Source organism: Saccostrea cucullata, unplaced genomic scaffold (assembly GCF_032062105.1).
Source record: "Saccostrea cucullata isolate Sc308-1 unplaced genomic scaffold, CSIRO_AGI_Scuc_v1 ctg108, whole genome shotgun sequence".
NCBI lineage: Eukaryota > Metazoa > Mollusca > Bivalvia > Ostreida > Ostreidae > Saccostrea > Saccostrea cuccullata.
Window position 1 is genome coordinate 183,571 of NW_026935861.1, and position 21,183 is coordinate 204,753.

Here is a 21,183-nt window from a genome sequence, read left to right on the forward strand (position 1 = left end):
CATCCCCCCCCTTGATCCGGGGGGGATAAAAAAAATAACCATTTTGCTAGATGCACCTTTCATCATCATAAATATATGTCCTTGGATCATTGGCATAAAACCCAGGAGCAAAGGAAAAGATTTTCAAAGAATTAAATGAATTTTCACTGTATAATCAATAGAGCCCGCCCTAACACCAGAATCCCTGACCCTGGGGCCATAAAATTCACAATTTTGGAAGAGGCGTTCTTGCTCATCATAACTATGTACTTACGTAAGTTTATTTAATACCAAGAAGCAGAGTAGAAAAGTTTCAAAGAATAATGCATTTTACCTATATAATCAAAAGACCCCGCCCTTACACCAGAACCCCTGACCCTGGGGCCATAAAATTCACAATTTTGGAATAGGCACTTTTGCTCATCATAACTATGTGCTTAGCTAGTTTATTTAATACCCAGAAGCAGAGAAGAAGATTTTCAAAGAATTAATGCATTTTCACTATATGATCAATATAGCCCCGTCCTAACATCAGAACCCCTGATCCTGGGGCCATAAAATTCACAAATTTGGTAGAGGCACTCTTGCTCATCATAACTATGTACCTGGTTAGTACCCAGGAGCAGAGAAGAAGTTTTTTCACTATATAATCTATATAGCCCCGCCCTAGCACTAGAACCCCTGACACTAGAACCATGAATTTCTCAATTTTTGTAGAGGACTCGATGCTGATTACATTCATACCAACAGTTTGCCTGCTTGATGTCTAGGAGTAAAGAAGTAGATTTTTAAAAACTCCAATAATTTTAGTGGTTTTGGCCCCCACCCCTTATGCTCCGGGGGGGGGGGGGGGGCAGGGACCATAAAATTCACGATTTTGTTTCCCTTCATCCATAGATGCTATATACCAAATTTGGTTGAAATTGGTTAAGTGGTTTCAGAGAAGAAGCTGAAAATGTTCAAATGTTAACACACGACACACGACGACGGACGAAAACGGATAGCAATAGGTCACCTGGGTTACTCAAATGACATAAAAAGACGTTGATACTTTGTCAGAATGGATTAAATGTGTCAGATCCATGTTAAAATCACGTATTAAAAGATTGAGAGGCAATATGAATGTAACGGGAATCCCGGCAATAATAAGTTGAAGAACTTTCTGGTTTCATAAGTTTATATATCAATAATTATATTGGCTCTGAAATTAATATAAAATATACAATAACATTAGAATGGTACAATAAAATATAATAGTAGATATACATATGAGTCATTATTCAAATAGTGTCATAAATGAATATTTCACTCTATGGCATGTTGTTACACTTTACATGTACAAAGGGCAATAACTCTTACAAGCTAAATCTACTTTCCAAAGTCGTGAAGAGTTATTTTTCATACATAATCAAAATAATAAAAACAGTGATGCTTACCGGTAGGTCTTGTAGAGTAGGCTTTCCCCCATAAAATCTCCCCCCACCGGAAAACTGGCTCTAGAGTAGACTTTCCCCCCGGAAAACTGGCTCTAGAGTAGGATTTCCCCCCAGGAAAACTGGCTCTAGAGAAGGATTTCCCCCCAGGAAATCCCACACCAGAGTCATTTTTCCGGGGGGAAATCCTACTCTGTGTAGTAGTTATAGAGTGCGATTTCCCCCAGAGCCAGTTTTCCCCCCAATGAAATATGATTTAAGGACAGATGATACAAACAAACCTTGAAAATTAAAATTTAAGTCCTAATCACATAAGTAAAATGAAATTTATTTAAATTTTTCATTAAAAGTTTCACAAAAAAAAAAAAAAAAAAATTGTATAGATTACTAAGGATGTTTACAGAGAGGTGGAAATTTGAAGTTTACAATTTTTTAATATTTTAAAAGTTTATTGTAATTGTTATCATTTACAACCAAAAATATATATATATATATAATACCAATCCAGACATCCATTTTTGTTTGTTTCATTATGGTTAGAAAATACATGTATTGACATTTCTTTTGAAATCTATATATTTCGTTGAGATTCCATGATTTACCTTACACATAAAAAAAAAACAATTTACCTATTAAAAATCAGTTTCTCGTACTTTTGTTTCACAAAAATATTGCGGCTTTGGGTTATATTGACTCTTTAATGAGGGGGGAAACCCTACTCTGAGAGAGAAAGAGGGGGAAATTTGGCTCTGGTGTGAGATTTCCCCCCCGGGGGCAATCCTACTCTAGAGTACGATTTCCGGGGGGAAAGCTGGCTATGGGGGAAATCCTACTCTACAACCGGTTTGTGGAACCAAGTCCATCTGACATACTGTGTGGATCTTTTCAGATATGGTGTTACACTATATAATAATAAATAAATTCCTAAAGATATGCTCTTTACAATAACTCTGTATTTACACCAAAATACTTCTTATGAAAATATTTACTTATATACATTTAATAGGATTTGAATATATTAACTCATATGAAATTATCAGATTTATCAACATCTGATCTAGACATAAAATATTCTATATACATAGTTTTTACAAAGTATCAAATTCTTAGTTTCTTATGTATATCATAATTCATATTCTAATATAGATTAAAATGTTAAAATATTAGTACTTACATATTTCTGTACTGTTTATGTCAGGAAGTCAATGAGAATTCAAATAATTCAATAATTCACCAGATCTAGTTTTCAACGTCTTAAACTCTGGGATCTTTCAAACTGAGTAAATATCACTCACTAGAAAATGTAAAACCCTTGACCAATGAAATGTAAATGTTCAACCAATGAATGAATGAATGTGTGAAATGTATAGGTGGATCAAGAGGGATGGGTGGTAACACTTAATACCTTATTAGTAAAAGAAAGACTTTAGATTTTAATTTATTTAACTATCTTAAATTTATTTTATTTATTTATCATTTATTTATTTATTTAATAAAATATACATCTACTACATGAAAACCATCTATCCTTCTGTATTTAATTATCCAGAATTGAACAATCCAACTTATATACTCATAGTTCCCTTTCTAAGCAAGAAATTCTTCAAATTCATATGGCAGTTTTGAATATTTTTAATATCCCAAATAACCAAAATGAGTTTGAACTACCATATATACATTGGGTTCCGAAACTTCATAAGAATCCTTACAAAGATACATAGCGGGTTCCAGTAAATGTTCAACCAAGCCTCTTTCGTTACTCCTCACTAAGAAATTAACATCAGTGAAGGAGAAACTACAAGCGTATTGTGCAACAATATTTTCAAGAAGTGGTGTAAATCAGATGTGGGGGTTAGCCTCTCTAGAAAACATCAGATAAAAAAATCGGAGAGGGCTACATTATTGCAGCTATTCGCCCCGTTAGCAGACCGATATTTGTTTTCATATGTGTACAGGTCTTTGGATCGCTTAAAAATATTTTTTTCAACACCCCATTTTTTTTCTAAGCGATCTAAATGCCTGTGATATGAAGCAAAGTTTTGTGTAAAATCCTATGCGTAAAAAGAATAAAACACTTGCTGTCGCCTTCAACTTGACATTTAGATATCGACGTATCGTCAATTAATTTGGTTTCCATTCCTGCGTCGATACGATATATTCTGGTGAGCTTGAAATTAAAGATACCACAGAGTCTGACATATCTGTTTCACACTTGGATATTCTACTAGAACAAGAATATCAGAAGTTCTGTGGTCGATACAATGACCTTGTCAGCAAATACAAGTGAGTTATATGCACTGAATTGACGACACGGATTCCGTTATTTCACGACCATGACTAAGAGCACACGGCGAGTGTGACCGGTTGGAATGGGATTCTCACTCGTCCATGGCACCTGATCCCACTTCTGATCATTTCGAGGTCCGTGTTTGCTCTGCTGCTCTTTTGTTTTGTTTTATGGTCTTTTGATATTGAATACTGTTCGTTATCTCCATATGTTTCATAATGTATGGGGTTTTTTTACGAAACGATTTTTTTCTATGGAACACATGATGAATACGTCTACATATGTACTTACTTACTTACTTAGGCCTGAGTTCCGTTAGGAGCATAGGCCATCAACGACAGTCCTCCAGCGAACACGATTCTGAGCTGCTCTAGCTGAATCCTGCCAAGTCATATCCTGTGACTTTAACTCAAACTCCGAGTCACGCCTCCAGGTGTTTCTAGGACGTTCTCTTTTTCTTTTGTCGTGCCAAGTCAGGGCCTGGATTGTGATGCTGAATGGTGTGTGTCCAATCCAGCCCCACTTCCTCTGTCTTATTTGTACATCCATTTGTTCCTGTCCTGCTCTCTTCTATAGTTCTTCATTTGAGACCCTTCCAGGCCATCGGATGTTGAAGATGCGCTTGACAAAGATGTTGTAAATTGTTTGGATCTTCTGCAGGGTAGATTTAGTCATCCTCCAAGTCTCTGTGCCATACAATAGGACGAACTTTACATTAGAGTGAGGGTCCGCAGTTTGGTGGTAATACGTATGTTCTTTGAGGCCCAGATGTTGTTTAACATGGTAAATGCAGGTTTAGCCTTGCCAATTCTTGACTTGATGTCACAGTCTGTGCCACCCTGTCTATCCACCACACTCCCTAGGTAGATGAAGGACTCAACTTCGTTGATGGACTTACCACCAACTGTGACTGGTGTTTGGACAGTGGTGTTTATCTTCATCAATTCCGTTTTCTTCAATTTGATTTTGAGGCCTGTTCCTGTCGATGTTGTTGCAATGCGAGTTGTTTTATCCTGCATCTAGCTTTGGTTGTGTGCAAAATCAAGATCTTCGAGTTGTGTCAGGAGTGTCCACTGTATTCCATTGTTCCTGCCTGATGTGGTAGTCCTCATGATCCAATCAATGACCAAGAGAAAAAGAAATGGTGACAGCAAGCATCCTTGTCAAACTCCTGTCTTGACCTCTACACTCTCAAACATCTGGCCAACATGGGCAAACCTGCATATCATGCCTTGGTAGGTGTTTCAAATCAGGGAGACTAGCTTCTCTGGTACTCCATAGTGCCTCAGTATCTTCCACAATGTCTCTAGGTCCACGCTGTCAAATGCTATCTCATAGTCGATGAAGTTGACATATAGAGGGGAGACTTCCACTCCAGTGATTGTTCTATTATGATGATAAGACTAGCTGTCTGGTCAGCACATGATCTTTTGGCCCTAAAACCAGTCTATTGGTCACGGAGCTTTGGGTCCACTGCTTCTTTCATTCTCTCGAGAAGTATTCTGTTGAGGACCTTGCCAGGCACTGACAGGAGCGTGATCCCCCTGTAATTATTGCAATCTCTCAGATATCCCTTCTTTGGCATCTTAATAAGGATACCTTATTTCCATTCTTCTGGAATGTTCTCTCTTCCAAGATCTTGTTGAAGAGGTTGAACAGGATGTTAATGGCCGTTTCTGTATCAGCTTTGATGGCTTTTGTTGGTATTTCATTAGGCCCTGCCGCTTTTTCATTTTTAAGTTTAATAATTGCTCTCCTGATTTCTGTCTTTGTTGGCTTGCCGCAGTTGATCAGGAGGTTGTATTGGAGGTGTTTCTGGTGGTGGTCTATTTAATAGTTCTCCGAAGTGTTCTACCCACGTCTTCAATTGTTCTTCTCTTGTTGTGAGAGTTTCCCATTCTTGTCCTTCACTGGCTTGTCTGTTTGCTTGAAGTTGTTGGAGAGCTTGTTTGTAATCATATACAGTTCTTCAAATGTCCTTGTCCTGCAGCTTCTTCAACTTGTTTAGACAGGCTGTCGATGTAATCCCTTGTATCTTTCCTGATGCTATTCTTAACTTCTTTATCTGTGGATGTGTAGCTCTTGAGTCTTTGTCTTTGCTGGTCTTGTCCTGCTTGTATTCAGCACCACTTTCTTTTCCTTTCTTTCCCCTACTTTCCTCTTGGTATCACCAGAGATCCAGTTCTTGTGCTGAGTTTTTTTACTGCCTAGGACTTCCTCGCATGTGCCTTGCCACATTTCCTTGATGTGCTGCCATTGGGTTTCGATGTTGGTATCATTCTTTTCTAGCTGGTCCTGTAGTAGCTGGAACCTATTTGACAAGCTGAGATGGAATGCTGTCTTTACTACCTTTGTTTTGAGGGCACTCACGTTGCACCTTGCCCTCCTATTTGTCATGTTGTTGAAATTCTTGAGGCGCAGCCTTAATGTCATCATCAGCAGATGGTGGTTTGATGAAATGTCTGCTCCTCTCATCACCCTGACATCTTTCCATGCTCTTCTAAATTTCTTGTTGATGCATATATGGTCGATCAGGAATCTCCATGTGGCCTTGTGAATTCTTTTATGAGGGAAGATGCTTCCTCCTATGACCATCTGGTTAAGTGAGCATAGGTCTGCAAATCTCTCACCGTTTTCATTCATATAGCCCAGTCCTTGTGTGCCCACGACTTCATTGTGGCCTGTGTTGTCACCTCCGATTTTTGCATTGAAGTCGCCCATGAGTACTCTCATGTCTTGCTTGCCTGATTTATCCAAGACTGCCTGTAGTTGCTGGTAAAAGGCATCTTTCTTTTCCTCATCAGCATCATTTGTGGAGGCATAACATAGTATGACTTTCCTTGGGGTTAAACTTGGCTGTTATTCGGAAGTTAAAAGGTTCCCATCCGATGAGAGCACGTTGTGCCTCTAGGGATAGCATCAGACCTACACCTTCGGTGTGGTGGGCTTCCTCCTCGGTGTGTCCTGAATACAACAGTGTTTCCCCGGTGGTTAGCCTGAGCTATCCTATCTGTAGCCACCTTGTCTCACTTAGTCCTATAGGAGACAGCTGTTGTAATGCTTCATCTCCTTTGCCACCTGTGCTGTTCTTCCTGCTTTATAAATTGTTCTGATGTTCCAAGAGGCAAATCCGATGGTTTCCCTGGGTGTCAGAAAAGGAGTCAGCTCTGCAGTTTCGGCTTTCATTGCACAGCATCATAGTTCCCCTTAAAGTAGGCCCATACAATCTAGCCCAGGTTATGTTGGTTTTGGTTTGTCGTTGATGCTTCTGTAACTTGCTGTTTTCATAGGCAGGGTAGTAGCAGTTCCGCCGGACTTGATGAAAGCCACACGAGCAGGCTGGGAGCTGGACTTTGGTTGTCAGGTGTTATTTGAGGCGCACGCCATAATGAGAATTTTATAGACAATCGGAGCTCATCCCATATATCCCTATTGCCACCCCTTGGCTATGACAACCTTTGGGTAGTACATGAATAAGTGTAATAGGTCCTATAAAATATAATTTGCGGGGAAAAAATTTCAACAAACCTCATATAATTAATAGGTAAGTGATATATAACCCTACCTAATATTGTAACGGAAATAGATAATTAAGGGAAGGGGACATCGTCATGGCGTTCCGAAAGGACCCTGAGTTCGTAAAACCCCGAGTTCCCAGATAGTGGGCTTGTCACGTGATTTTATTAGCGTATATATAAGGCCTCAAGAGTCGCTAGAGTCAGTTACTGATAGATTGCCAACGGAGAGGTGTAAGTCTGTTCACAAGTCATGATTACCTTGCGATGTGCAGAACAGTTTTTACCCAGTATGTAACAGTCTACGTGAGCGGTGCATAAACGGGCTTTCTGTGATAATCTAGGAGTAACATGTCGCTTCTGGTAGAAGCGACGTGCAGGCGCGTTAGTTGTGAAATTTGGCAAAAGCCTACGAACCGGGGGGGGGGGGGGGGGGGGGCTAGTGGGGGCTTAGCCCCCCTCCACTTTTTTTTCCAGATATGTATTTAGTATAGACATTGGACATTGTTTCGTAGGTTTAGCCCCCCCCCCCCCCCCACACACACACACACTTTTCACAGACACGTCGCAGTATAGGTTTAAAATGGGGAAAAAAGGTGGTGTTTGGAAAAAAAATTTGTACTGAAGTTCGAACCTACCCCCCCCCCCCCCCAAATTTTTTTTTACACTTAGCCCCCCCCCCTTTCAGTTTGCTTCCGACGCCAATGTTGGATGCTTCTTGAAGTCGTTCCAGAGTTAGAAGCCCAATTGATTTGGAGGCAGTTTAATTAATTATTTAGTTTATTTGCCTGCTAGGGAAGCACCCGATAACTGTATATTTTGCATATGTAAATAATTTCTAGTCAACAATCAAATTCCTCAGCAAGTTATCTGGGGGCACTATTATGGAAGGGAATTACCGCCAAAAGTCTATGTATCTTGCTTTTATTCTTATTCTGCCTACTTCTTTATGCTTTGTTATTATTGTATATGTCACTTTATTGTTTTTGTATTCGTCTTTATTACATTACACTTGAGCTTTTATCGTTCTTTATTTTGTCCTTACTTCTATGTTGCTTTATTCTTGTGAATACATTCTACTTTCTTTTAAGTTGATACTGTTTCTTAAATAAACTATCTTGATTATCTCGATTACGAACGAAAATTCAATCATGTAAAAAATGCCACCTAGCGTTATAATGCGGCACTAAATTCAATGAGGACGAATGCAAGTTGTCAGAATTTAGTGCCGCATTATAACGCTAGGTGGCAGGGTGTTCGCTATACGAGTGTTGGTAAAACTAGGTAAGCAAACCCGGGCCGGGGTTATTAAAGATTTTTCAATTTTCTGCCTTAATACTTTATCAATCGAACTTAAATTTTCAAATGATGTTTTTTATAAATTCAGGTATGTACCAGATAATGCCATTTCCTCGGAAGATGGTAAGATTTTCCCTACATTGTGATGCTTCCTTCGGAAGACTATACAGTGAGACTCCCCCCGGGGAAGTGTCAATATGTAGCTAGCCTTGAAGGCTTCCGTGGGAAATCTGGCTGTATATAGCAATTCGTCCCCCTTCATAGCAACCCCTCCCCCGAATATTTTTTTAATCGTAAAACAATGTTTATATGCTAACGTTTTCAGTTTTTGAAGAAAAGTTATCCGTCCCATATGAATAAATGTTTAAATGAAACCATTTTAATAGTGGTTAATAATTAAATTATTTTAACCATTTATTTTGACATAGATAATCTTCACGAGTACAAATGGGTAATGAATCCCCCCCGGTCCCGTGGATGCCCCTCCCCCCGGGTGCAATCGCCCGCGTGGCACTGTGGTTACGGTGTCTGCCCCCCCGGTTCCGACGCCTATGCAATGTAGTCAATTAATATATTAATAGTCATGTACTTATAGTGGCATATGTACATATGAGTAATATTTGGTACTGAAAACAAGTTGACGAACCCCCCGCCACTTCACCACCACCAAATACAGAATTTTCAAATTTTAAGATTTTTTGAAACTCTACTGGCTGATGTAAAATACGTTGCGTTCTAAAGATATTTTTTTCTTTATTAAAAAGTGCTATTTCAATGTAAAATATTAATGCATAAAAAAGACTGGGGAGTTTCTAGTATGCCTAAGGTGTTCCCTGGTTCCGACTTTGCCTACCCATAACACTTCTCACTCCTTTGCAAAGACCCGTCCCTAGAATCACACGCATGAGCAATTACTATCTGTCGTGAAATAAAGTTCAGTTCAGTGGAACCAGTGACGTATTTAAGGAGGTGGCGCACCCGGCGCCCCCCCCCCCCCTAAAATTGTCAAAGTAAACATAAATCACAATCTCGTCTAGAAAATGTAAATATGCCTACTTGGTAGATCTAATTTTTACTCTACAAAATCTCTAGAACCCAGGAGCTTCCGGGGGTCTCGCCTCCTGAGCCCCCACCAGGGCTTTGCCCTTGACCCACTGGGGGCCTCAAGGCGGCCCCCAGACACCTTGCTTACTTTTGGCGCCCCATCTAACTTCATTTCCTAGATCCACGCCTGGGAACGTCTTGAAAAACAACTCAATTTATAAATTTATAAAGGGGTATCTAGTATCAAAATATTTAACATTATTATGTCAATTAAACTGTTATACTGGAATTTAATTATCCAACAAATAACTTTAGTAGAGTGATATTTTTCAGGCGAGAGAACTGTGACGTAGCATCGATTTTGAAAATTCAAGCTATCCGCTGAAAACAACTTGACAAGCAAAAAAAAAAAAAAAAACCCCAAGAAATTTCTAAACTTGAATATACATAGGCGTCGATCGGAACCGGGGAGAGGGCTTAGCCCCCACTTTTTTCCAAAGTTAAACTTAGTATAGACATTGAATATTACTGCGTAGGTTTAGCCCCCCCCCCCCACTTTCCATGGACACGATGCAGTAGGCCTATAGGTTGAAAATGTGGAAAGTGGTGGTGTTTTGAACAAAAAATTGGCACTGTAATTTGACACCCATCACCACCACACACACACGAAATAGGATTTTGTGTTTGGACAAAGAACATTTCTCTCTCTCTCTTTTTATTTTGCTTGTCATGTTTTTTTTTTCAAGGTCTAAAAAATATTTCTTACGCTTAGCCCCCCCATCCCCCCGGCCCCAATTTTCACTTTGCTTCCGACGCCAATGAAATCATATTAAGGGGGCGGTGTGGGTTTTGGGTTAAATTCAACTTCATATATAGTATCAAATTTAAATGTACTATACTACATTAACCTTATTTGACCCAAGTGGGTCGGACTTTTAATGAACATTACCGGTATGTAAAGTTATGTCTGAAAAAAAAGAGGCCGCTATTCCTGTGTGCCCAGAGAAAATAAATATTATATGGAGTTTCCATCATTGTATCGGGTGATCAGATTCGGCCTTCAGATATTCGATTGAATAAGTATTAAGGCAGAAAATTGAAAAATCTTAAATAACCCCGGCCCGGGTTTGCTGACCTAGTTTTACCAGCACTCGTAGCGAACACCCCTGCCACCTAGCGTTATAATGCGGCACTAAATTTTGACAACTTGTATTCGTCTTCATTGAATATGCTTCATTCTTTGTGTGATTGAATTCACGTATGTAATTGAGATAATCATTTAAGAAACTGTATCGATTTAAAAGGAAGTAAAATGAATAAAGCAACATAGAAGTAAGGGCAAAATAAAGAACGATAAAAGCTCAAGTGTAATGTAATAAAGACGAATACGAAAACAATAAAGTGACATATAATTACAATAATAACAAAGCATAAAGAAGTAGGCAGAATAAGAATAAAAGCAAGATACATAGAATTTTGGCGGTAATTCCCTTCCATAGACTATATAGACCCTGAGAAAAATCTAAGTATATGTGTTAGGCAAACACGTTACAATATTATTATGTGGGTGTATATTTTCTAAAAGGAAAATAAGTAACATCAGGTGCTTGTGCTACGTTGTTTTATTATTACCGTATTAAAATAAATATACATTAATTGTTACATACCGGGAGCAAGTCCCATGATTATTTTTTTTTTACTTTGAACCGAATAGTCTTTGTTCGAGTTATTGTCAATGCAAGTATCGATCCCGACCGAATCTCCTACTTTCACTTTATCTCTGTAGACAAAAAAATTAAGGAAAGATTGATTTGGTCTAGGTAAATAAAGCTACTTTAGGTAGGCAAATAAAGCTATGTAGGTAAATTAATGAAGCTATGTATACTAAATCTAGTGAGTGTACTGGACCTGTTAATTAAGTGAAAAGTGCATAACTTGTTTTTTTTTAATTTAGTGTATATAAGTTTGTCCCTTAACCATTTTCCATTGATAAAGATTATGACAAAGCGGGTCCTCGTTACGGGTGCTTCAGGTCTCTTTGGGAGAGCCATTTACAAGGAATTCCTGAGGGATGACTCCTGGGAAACATTGGGTCTCGCTTTCAGTCGAGCTAAAGATAAACTAAAGAAGGTGGACATCACTGATGAAAGCCAAGTAAAAGAAGTCATCAACTCCTTCAAAGTGAGCTTTTTTTTGCTGATTTTTGTAAGAAATACTCATTGATACATAAACATATGTACACAAATAAAAGAGCATAATCAAACAACTCATGATTTTTTTTTAAACAGCCGTCAGTAATAATCCACAGTGCTGCAGAGAGGAAACCTGATGCAGTGGAAAATGACCCTGAGGGCACCAAGAACCTTAATCTGTCTGCCACAGAGTACATCTGTCAGGCTGCAAGTAATAAATACTTCAACAATTACTTGTAATATTCCGTCATTATACTGTAAGTCACTTTTTATTCGCGAGAACTTTATTTTCATGTAATTACGCGAGACGGTATATATGCTCGCGAAAATTTCCTTCTCGCAAATAATAGAATTCCTTAAGATTATATAGAGCAACGAACACAATTCGTGAAAATTTTGTCTCGCTGATAAAGAGTAAATGACTATCTCAAGAAAATAGAGATAGCGAAAATTAAGTGGTCTACAGTAGTCATTCAATCCGAAATAAATATTATTAACTACTGTAGATCACTAAATATTCGCAACACCTTAATTTCGCGAGATAGTCATTGACTCTTGATAAGCGAGACAAAATTTTCGCGAATTGTGGTTATTGCTCTATATATTCTTAAGGAATACTATTATACGCGAGAATTAAATTTTCGCGAGCACACTGTCTCGCATAATTACGCGAAAATAAAGTTCTCGCGAATAAAAAGTGATTTAAAGTATTAGAATTATATTTTGATAAAATTTTATAAATGAATAAAGGAGAATGTTCTGAACAGATAGTACTTGTACCACATACCCTGTTTAATTGAGGACAAATAATGTATTCTAAATCATGTTTACTTACACATGCAATACTGTTAATCGGTAACTGACTAGGATAAAGATACAACAGTTCAGACCAGGATTGAAACCCAAGCCCCCTGAGCTATCTGGTCACAGGTGATTAAACCTGCCAGACTGCTACATTCCTCCCTCCTTAGTGTAGGCCTTTCAACTAATTTTTCAAGTTGCACGTATGGTAAAAAACATTGCATAGATAGATTTATAGGTACATGAAATTATTAAAAAAGATAATAACTTATGCATACTTTTAATTACATCATTAAAAAGTTTAATTATTTATAATTTACTTTTCTGATGTTGTGTTTTAAGGACAGGTAACTCAGGTGTGAAAAATGACCAACTAAGTGCCGTTTTATAAGTTATCGTTTATAGGAATGACGTATAGGCTGCTTCAGCATTGGTATTGTTATGTACACAAAAGGGTTCCTTACATTGTTGTTTTGTACACAAAAGTGTTGACCAAGAGAAAAAGAATGCCTTCACTCTACCTGAATTAAATAACAAGGTCAAATGAATGGGGAACAGACTATATTCAATATTTTTAACTCTCTTTGACGATTATTATGAAGAAGAAAATTTAATGTCATTTTTTTGTGTTCGCGCTTTTTCGCTTCCTATATAAATAAATTTATTTTTACAAGTAAATGCAACAATTGATCATCTTATTTGTGTTACTAAGCACAAAGGGGAACGGCCGAGTATAAAAAATTAATTAGGTTAGAACTAAGAAGGAGGGTAGATTTCATTTTTTATTTTAATCAAAAATTTTAAGTATATGTAGTTAAATAGTGTCCGCAACTATGCAGTAAATAAGTTTAACATTGGTGTTAAATTTTAAAACCACTGGATTCTACTGAAAGCAAAGAAACACTTAGGAAATGCTAAAATCTGCCTTGCGAGTAAACAGTTAGATACCCGAGCCTGCTCTAAATAAGTTTCAGCAGTGAGTTATCGTTCATAACACCGACCTCCAGCGGCTGTTGAAAGGCCTACTTAGTGGTCTTCATCCTCAAAACCATCAACCCAGACTCTTCCTTGACAAGTATTTTACCTGACATTTCCAGGGCATGGCAAAGGGCCAAATATTACCTTTGGGGGGAAAATACAATAGACCACACTAGGATTCAACCCCACCCCCCTTGAATTACTGGACATATAGCATATTTGATAGTCCAGGGGACTCATGGTCAAACATTTATCTGTTTCATCAAATTCTTCTTCTCCACTTACAACTGTATTGCATTTTAGAGAGCATTGGTGCCTGGGTCCTGTATATTAGCACAGACTATGTATTTGATGGGACGTTCCCTCCTTATGAAGAGGATGCCAAGCCTAACCCTCTCAATAAGTACGGACAGAGTAAACTAGATGGTGAAAAAATTGCACTACAAGCATCTTCAGGTAACTAGCTGTTAATAAAATCAAAAACTCAACTGTTGTAAAGCTGAGGACTCAGGAGAATTTCTTTTTTTTTTCTAGTTTGATATTTGAAACAAAATTTTTAAAAAGGTTGAATTTAGTGAATACATTTGCTAACATCTTACAATATTCATTTGGAAGAAAAGGGAAAAGTCATGCCATTCATGATATCACAATAAAGTTGAGTGAAAACATTTACTCCAAAAATGAAAATTTTTCAAAATTTTACAAGACAGATGAGGCCACTGATGAACATAGTTTTACATGTACATGTATTTGAAACTGGAAATTTTAACTGTTTACTAATACCGTATAAGTAGAAATTTTAGCGAGGATTTTTTTTTTGGCTTTATTAGCGAGAGTGCTGAGATCGTTAAATTTGAATATCGCTAAAATTTAATTGCATTTTATATGTAAAAGCTTCTTTAGTAAGCATTTTAAAATCGCTAAAATTACATCTCGTTAAAAATTGAATACCACTTTTTCAGGACAAATCGCTAAATTTGCGTCTCGCTAAAATTTCCACTTATACGGTACATTCTGTGTTTATAACAAGCAGGCTCTTTGTAAAAGATTTACATGTATATTGGTAATAATCAGTTGATTTCCCAACAGATAACTCTGTACTGCGAGTACCGATCCTGTATGGGGATATTGAGTATCTCTCTGAAAGTGCCGTCACAGTACTGTTTGAGAAGATCATGGCAGGATCTGAATTAATAGCATCTGATTATGAGAAGAGATACCCCACCCACTGTGGTGACATAGCTGATGCTATTAGACAGTTAGCAGACAAAAGGCTACAGGTAAGTTGACATAGCTGATAGTATTAGACAGCTAGCAGACAAAAGGATACAGGTAAGCTGACATAACTGATGCTATTTGACAGCTCTAACTCTACAGAATGGTCTCTTGATTTGTTTGTATCAGTGCTTCATTGTTTTATCTTTTTAAAATATTTTGTTTTAAATTCACAGAATCCTGAGAAAGTGTGTGGTGTGTTTCACTGGTCATCTAAAGAGGAGATGACTAAATATGACATGTCTGTTGCCATGGCCTCTGCATTCTCACTGAGCACAGAGAACATAAAACCTGACAGAAGCCCATCCAAGGGGGCGCCCCGCCCTTACAACACCCACCTCTCTTGTAAGAGAATGGAAGCTCTCGTCTCAGGGAGGAGGACACCATTCTCTGAGGGCATCAAGGCAGTCCTACAGCCTTACTTTAAAAAATAGAAGCAACTCAGAGCCAAAATGCTTGACTTTTAATTTATTTATGCTGCTGGGGTGGTTTTAATATTTATTGGGTAAAATCATGTTTATCATTTTGAACATTTCATTCTTTTTGTTAACAATCATTGTATGACTTGGCCTATGAAAATATTTTAAGGGTTAAAAAATGTATAGCTTTATAATGTACCTTTCCAGTGATAAAGCTTTATGCAATATACATCGAACCTGCCTAAGTTGATCATTGTTGGAAAAACTTTGACAATACATGCTTTAAACAAAATGCTTTTTCATTTTACCAAAACAGATTTCAAACATTTACCCCATATTTTCCAATTGTATTGGGCGGGTAACTACATTTTACAAGCTGTCTGAGACAGTTGTAACATGTATTTCTATGATGGATTGTGGCATAACATTCAGCATCACTGCTTATTACATCAATATAATGTTCCACCATAACTCACTTTATATAGGCCAGCTGCATTAGTTCTAGACTGGTGAACTTTGGTGTTTTAACAACATATGTGTCCTGTACCGGAGATCGAATTTTAATTCTACGCAGGTGTGTGTCTCTTCCATTTTGATGATTTGAAAGCACAGCAATCTGAACCATGAATGTCCGGATAGGTTTATCATTGATGTCTTTCATTGGGACACACACCCAGCCCACTGGTTCACTGAGTTCTATTTGATCTACTTCAATAAGGTCATTAAAGTGTGTACCAGCACGGAGAGAAATTCTGAAAATTCACAAAAACCATATGATACAATTATCATAATAAATTACTAGTACGAGGGTTGTTCAAAAAGTTGGTGGACGATGTCAATCTTCATTATACTACTTTCAGGAAATTTAAAATAAGCTCAATATCACGCGTAAAAATATTTGTTTTGCAGATGTGTAAAGTTTCATTTCATTCGATTTAATAGAAATCAATTTACTTCATTTTAAAATCAACATGTTTTGTACCTGTGGAGCATACTTAAAGGAAATGTAACGTCAAAAACATAGCGTTAAGAATTTCTTAAAAGTACTATTCCTATACATTTCAACAGTTTAGTTCAATAATCACGTATCAAAAACTTTTTCTAGCCTAGAAATTCATTTTTCTAACAATTGTTCTCGTTGTATAATTTTCTTTGTCAATGTTTTAATTTCTTTTACCACTTAGCTGTGCTTTCTAAAGATCAGCAACTATGTCACTCCATGACATTCCAAATTTTTAAAGCGGCACTGTGACGCACAAAGGGGAAAATTGACAAATTTAGAATTTTCGCATGACCTCTGTAAATTTTGTTCAATTCCTAAAAGTAGTCAGTTTCAGAAAATTACATGTTTCAGATCCTAAAAATGATATTTTTATGGGGAAAAATAAAAGTAAAAATAATTTCTGTCTGCCCCAGAACGAAAATATTGCAAAATACCCTGGTACTTCTTCCTCCCTATTGTACGCGTGCGCACGGGCACTGGAAGTTAATGTAAATATATAGTATGTGTATGTATATCTTTTTTATATACATACACATACTATATATTTACATTAACTTCCAGTGCCCGTGCGTGTGCGCAGAAAAGTGTTGAATAAGTTTCCATAGTTACCATGGTCTCAGTTATCCACGAATGAATGTAAGAAGACCAAAAAATTTGATTTAATCTTTTTAAAAAAGTTTTTAGAACATATTTCTCACCTTTGCATGCTCCAGTTGAATGTTGTTTACAAGTTTGAGCTAAAAATAAGAGTTGCGTGACCTTGACATAACCGAAACAACGAAACGGTAGATACAACCTTTATTTTTCCGGCACTTATATTGTGCAGTCAATTCTTGCAGTTTAATTGTCATATATTCGCTAAATACTCATAATTTCATAAGTCTTTCTCTGTATGCTACAGATATCTTAAAATTACGATATGATTTTGACTCACTGTGCCGCTTTAAAGTTTTTGTTCAGATTTTATCAGATAAACAGTTTCTTCACAGATTGTTGTCGTCCGATACATGCAGAGACTCTGTCACTCAATTACCACCTGCATGATTTATAAAAACATGCACGACTTAATTGTGACTTATTTTTTATTCCTATAACATTTTTAGAGTTTATTCAGGATTTTCCCCTAGTATATCACAAAATGGTATCGATATCTGCTGCTCCATGACATTCAACAATGTCATCATTTTTGTCGCTTTCAATAAGAACTACCTATCTTCCCAAATTGATTCCTTTTCAACAAATCAAAATATTACACCATAATTTGGAATATGAATCAATATAACAGTTGTTAATTTAAATGTCTATGATTTTTTCTGTTTTTCCTCCATTTTACAGAGAATATGACTATTGTCATATTTATTTTGTGTGTTGTTTGTTAAGCACTAAATTTTTACCTGCTCCGCTGTCCGGTTTTGCAGTTTTAAATTCTGGATAGGTTTAAAATAAATCATGATAATTTAATTTTTTTTTAATAGAAATCATATGGATTTATTGCTAAAATATCTCTACCAAATTTGTTTAACATATGGCGTTAAATAAACATGATAAAAAAGATATGACAGGAGTCCACAAACTTTTCGAACAACCCTCGTACATTGTGAATTTCAATTCATGTACTGGTAAATGAAGAAAAAATGCAGAAACAATAAATTTTTCTGTAAAAGCTATACAGGTTTTCAGGGACAAGCTGGAATTTCCATGAATGTTTTAATAAAAAAAATTGCGAATATTAAATCACAATGTATAATATATGTGTATCACTGAGGTGTGTAGCTGTGACAACTACAAGATGTGACTGTAGTTTTGATATCCATAAAATGTGCAGTTTTGATATGTATGAGGTGTGCAGTTTCAGTATCAAAAAGGTGTGTGGTTGTGATACCTGTCTAGATTTAATATTTAATGTGGTAACTGTGAAATCGAAGAGGTGTGTAGTTTTGATATCTATAAAGATGTGAAAACTTTGTTTTTATGAAGTGTGCAGTTTTAAAATCTTTGAGATGTGCAGTTTTGAAATTGACCAGGTTGTAGTTTTGATACCTATTAGGTGTATAATTTTGATACTGAGTAGTGATACATTTTAAATGTTAAGCAGAGTTTTGTGGTTGTTATAGATAAATTTGTAATTTGGATAGAACTGAGATTTCTGTAGCCTACTAGTATGAAGCTGTATTGTACATCAGTTATTTTTTATACCTATTGGTTGTGTAGCTTTTGTCAGCTTTATAATCTGTGTAGATACACACATGTGGATGTATGCCTGTTCGGTGTGTAGCTTTTGTCAGCTTTATAATCTGAGTTTGTAGATACACACATTGTGGATATATACCTGTTATAGGTGTGTACTAGCTCTCATCAGCTTTTTAATTATACGCCCGTCTTAAGACGGGACATATTATGTTATAGGCTTTGTGTCCGTCCGTCTGTTAGCTTTTCTCGTGTCCGGCTCATAACTTTAATACTATAAGGCCTAGAGTAATCAAACTTTGTCAGCTGATACATCTTGGGTAGAAGGGGTGTCGCGCATAAAAAGTAGGTCGCTCTGACCTATAATTAAAAAGTTATAGCCAAATATGGAAAAATCCTGTCCGGTCCATAACTAGAAAACTATTAGACTTAGAATCATCAAACTTGGCCAGTTTATGCATCTTAGGTAGAAGGTGTGTCGCGACCTATTTCAAGGTCACTGTGACCTTTAATTTAAGTGGAATTTAAAAAAAAAATGTTTTACTTTCTATTCATTTACACATTCAAAAAAATGTAAAACTATTGCACTAACCTTATTAGAAAAATGTTAAATCAAGAAAATACTTATTTTTTTTTTAGCATATACTTGACAGCAATCTATAACAAATATAATGTATGTTAGAGAAATTCCACCACTCCCATGAGTCTAATCATCAAGCACTGGTCAAGAAGAATTTTGATAACAGAAAATTGCATGTCAAATTAGAGAGAAAAATTAATGATTTTAGTGCGAGGAGTAGCTGTAAGAGCATCGGTGCTATCTATATCCCTTGAGTATTGGGCCAAATGGGTAAGCCTGTTGGATTAAAACAAGCTCTTGTTGGCTAGCCAAAGTTTTAAAATGAATTTGATGAGAAGTAATTAAAACTAATTTTATATTGCATATTAAACTATTTTGATATTACATAATATTATGAACTTAAAAATTAATTTTATGGGGGTAGGGGTGGAATCTGCATGTCCATATGAATTGCATATTAACAATTAAATGTCTGACATTAAATCTTGGCAAGGTATAGAAATCTATGAATGATGCAATATTTGTTATAATTAATGCCTACACCACAGGAGATGGATAAACAAATTTTTAAGGTGTGTAAAAATCAATTGAAATCTTAAAATCAAGGTTGACATGATTTTCCTGCACTTTTAACTGTTTAAGATACATTGTAATTGTAATTTTTTGACAGGCGTATCATGCTGTGGCGTTGATGTATACCTGTTAGGTGTGTAGCTCTCGTCAGTTTTGTAATCAGTGTAGATATACACACATCATGGATGCATACCTGTTAGGTGTGTAGCTCTCATCAGCTTTATAATCTGTGTAGATACACACATCATGGATGCATACCTGTTAGGTGTGTAGCTCTCGTCAGCTTTATAATCGGTGTAGATACACACATCATGGATGGTGGTCTTCCTCCTGAACTGGATGTTGACCAGGTGTGGTTGTGGTCCATCGGACTGCCAGTATGTGTCCACTGTATTATCCAGTAGCTGCTCTACACCAAAACCTAGGGACAATTTACGACTTTATTATTACACACAGGTATTTATAGAGATAGCCTTAAATGTATAATACGCCTGTACTTGGCCTTTGACCAATGAATACATGTGAATACATTGTACTTCCAAGACTAAATAATTTTCTTCTAAACGCAAAGTGAATGATTACAGAAATAAATACTTTGATATCTTTGCAACCAAAGTAAACTTTTAAACTTACGATATACCATCTTAAACAAATTAAAGTCTTCTTGCTGCAAGTGTGTTTACATAAGTCATTCATGACCTAGTGTTTGTCAGGATTTTTACACAGAAGCTGAATTTGAAGAAGCTGAATTTGATGCAGCCTACCAGGTTTACAAGAGGACAGTGACCACACAGCCTGATTTCCAACCTCACGAAGTCTACCCTCACGTTCATCTTTCAAAATATCCATCTCAGGATTCGCTACAACTTTGGTGGCCATGTTGCTGAAAAAATAATTTTCAGTTGTTAGTTTATCCAAAGCAATTAACACAGATAATCAGAAAATATTCAACTCCCCTTAAAGGGTATTAGTGCAATGTAGTGGTAGAACTCACTCATTAATTATATTAACTAAAAATAAAATTGACTCATAGAAAATTAATGAAAGTCTGTTTCACATGCTCCATGATCTTCTCATTCCTGGGACCAGGTTCATAAATCAGTGAGTTGACATAGGTAAATGAAGATTAAATCTTTTAAAGGCTATAGAAATATATATAACTTAGAAATCGACTTTTTTTATAACACAGTGAATAAATCCGAATTTCCTCGATAAATTACCACACGAAGCGAATAAGCAATGCATTTTGTACAGTTAAAGTTTACCTGTTGGTTAAAATATAACAAACCTTTCAATATTAACTATTCTTCATGAACATAACATATCATTTCTCTGGGGTTTACCCAAAATCACTTTAGGTTGTCTACCCAAACCGGAAGTGAAATTGAATGAATTGACAAGACGTACATTGATTATTTATAATTTTTGAGTGTTAATTTCAGACTGTGACCGTTGTTACTTAATTTTATAAACATTATCTGAATTACTTCTTTGTTCTGTTTATTCAATACTATTGTAAAAAAAAAAATAAACCAAAAAACATTTAGTTCAAGCCGTTATTTGTTTTAAAATCGGGATCAACATTCTTTTGTTTGGGAGTGTGACTAAAATGGGTAGC

At 36.4% G+C, this 21,183-nt stretch overlaps 2 protein-coding genes across 3 annotated transcripts; one reads left to right on the forward strand and one right to left on the reverse strand.

Annotated features, from left to right (window-relative positions):
* Positions 1-11,542: 11,542 nt before the first annotated feature.
* On the forward strand, positions 11,543-15,264 carry LOC134244039 (methionine adenosyltransferase 2 subunit beta-like). The gene is made up of 5 exons (XM_062726291.1): positions 11,543-11,738; positions 11,846-11,960; positions 13,832-13,984; positions 14,618-14,808; positions 14,980-15,264. The coding sequence occupies exons 1-5, from the start codon at positions 11,556-11,558 to the stop codon at positions 15,235-15,237; spliced, it is 900 nt and encodes a 299-aa protein (XP_062582275.1). The 5' UTR covers positions 11,543-11,555; the 3' UTR covers positions 15,238-15,264.
* Positions 15,265-15,676: 412 nt separating this feature from the next.
* LOC134244040 (anaphase-promoting complex subunit 10-like) lies at positions 15,677-20,959 on the reverse strand. Of its 2 annotated transcripts, none has more exons than XM_062726292.1 (4): positions 20,854-20,959; positions 20,330-20,448; positions 19,824-19,986; positions 15,677-15,974 (listed from the first exon to the last, which is right to left on the reverse strand). In XM_062726292.1, the coding sequence occupies exons 2-4, from the start codon at positions 20,442-20,444 to the stop codon at positions 15,695-15,697; spliced, it is 558 nt and encodes a 185-aa protein (XP_062582276.1). In that variant the 5' UTR covers positions 20,445-20,448; positions 20,854-20,959; the 3' UTR covers positions 15,677-15,694. The 2 variants fall into 2 exon arrangements, with proteins under 2 accessions (XP_062582276.1, XP_062582277.1); XM_062726293.1 differs by having other exon boundaries at positions 15,680-15,974; positions 20,831-20,956.
* Between the last annotated feature and the right edge of the window lie 224 nt (positions 20,960-21,183).

Bases quoted from the DNA above. Each gene is read 5' to 3' on its own strand.
- LOC134244039 (XM_062726291.1), top strand. From the start codon at position 11,556: ATGACAAAGCGGGTCCTCGTTACGGGTGCTTCAGGTCTCTTTGGGAGA. The intron at 11,739-11,845 runs GTGAGCTTTTTT...TTTTTTAAACAG, and splicing joins AAGTCATCAACTCCTTCAAA to CCGTCAGTAATAATCCACAG. The intron at 13,985-14,617 runs GTAACTAGCTGT...ATTTCCCAACAG, and splicing joins TGCACTACAAGCATCTTCAG to ATAACTCTGTACTGCGAGTA.
- LOC134244040 (XM_062726292.1), bottom strand. From the start codon at position 20,444: ATGGCCACCAAAGTTGTAGCGAATCCTGAGATGGATATTTTGAAAGAT. The intron at 19,987-20,329 runs GTAGGCTGCATC...AATTGTCCCTAG, and splicing joins ACTGTCCTCTTGTAAACCTG to GTTTTGGTGTAGAGCAGCTA. The intron at 15,975-19,823 runs GTATGCATCCAT...GTGAATTTTCAG, and splicing joins GAGAGCTACACACCTAACAG to AATTTCTCTCCGTGCTGGTA.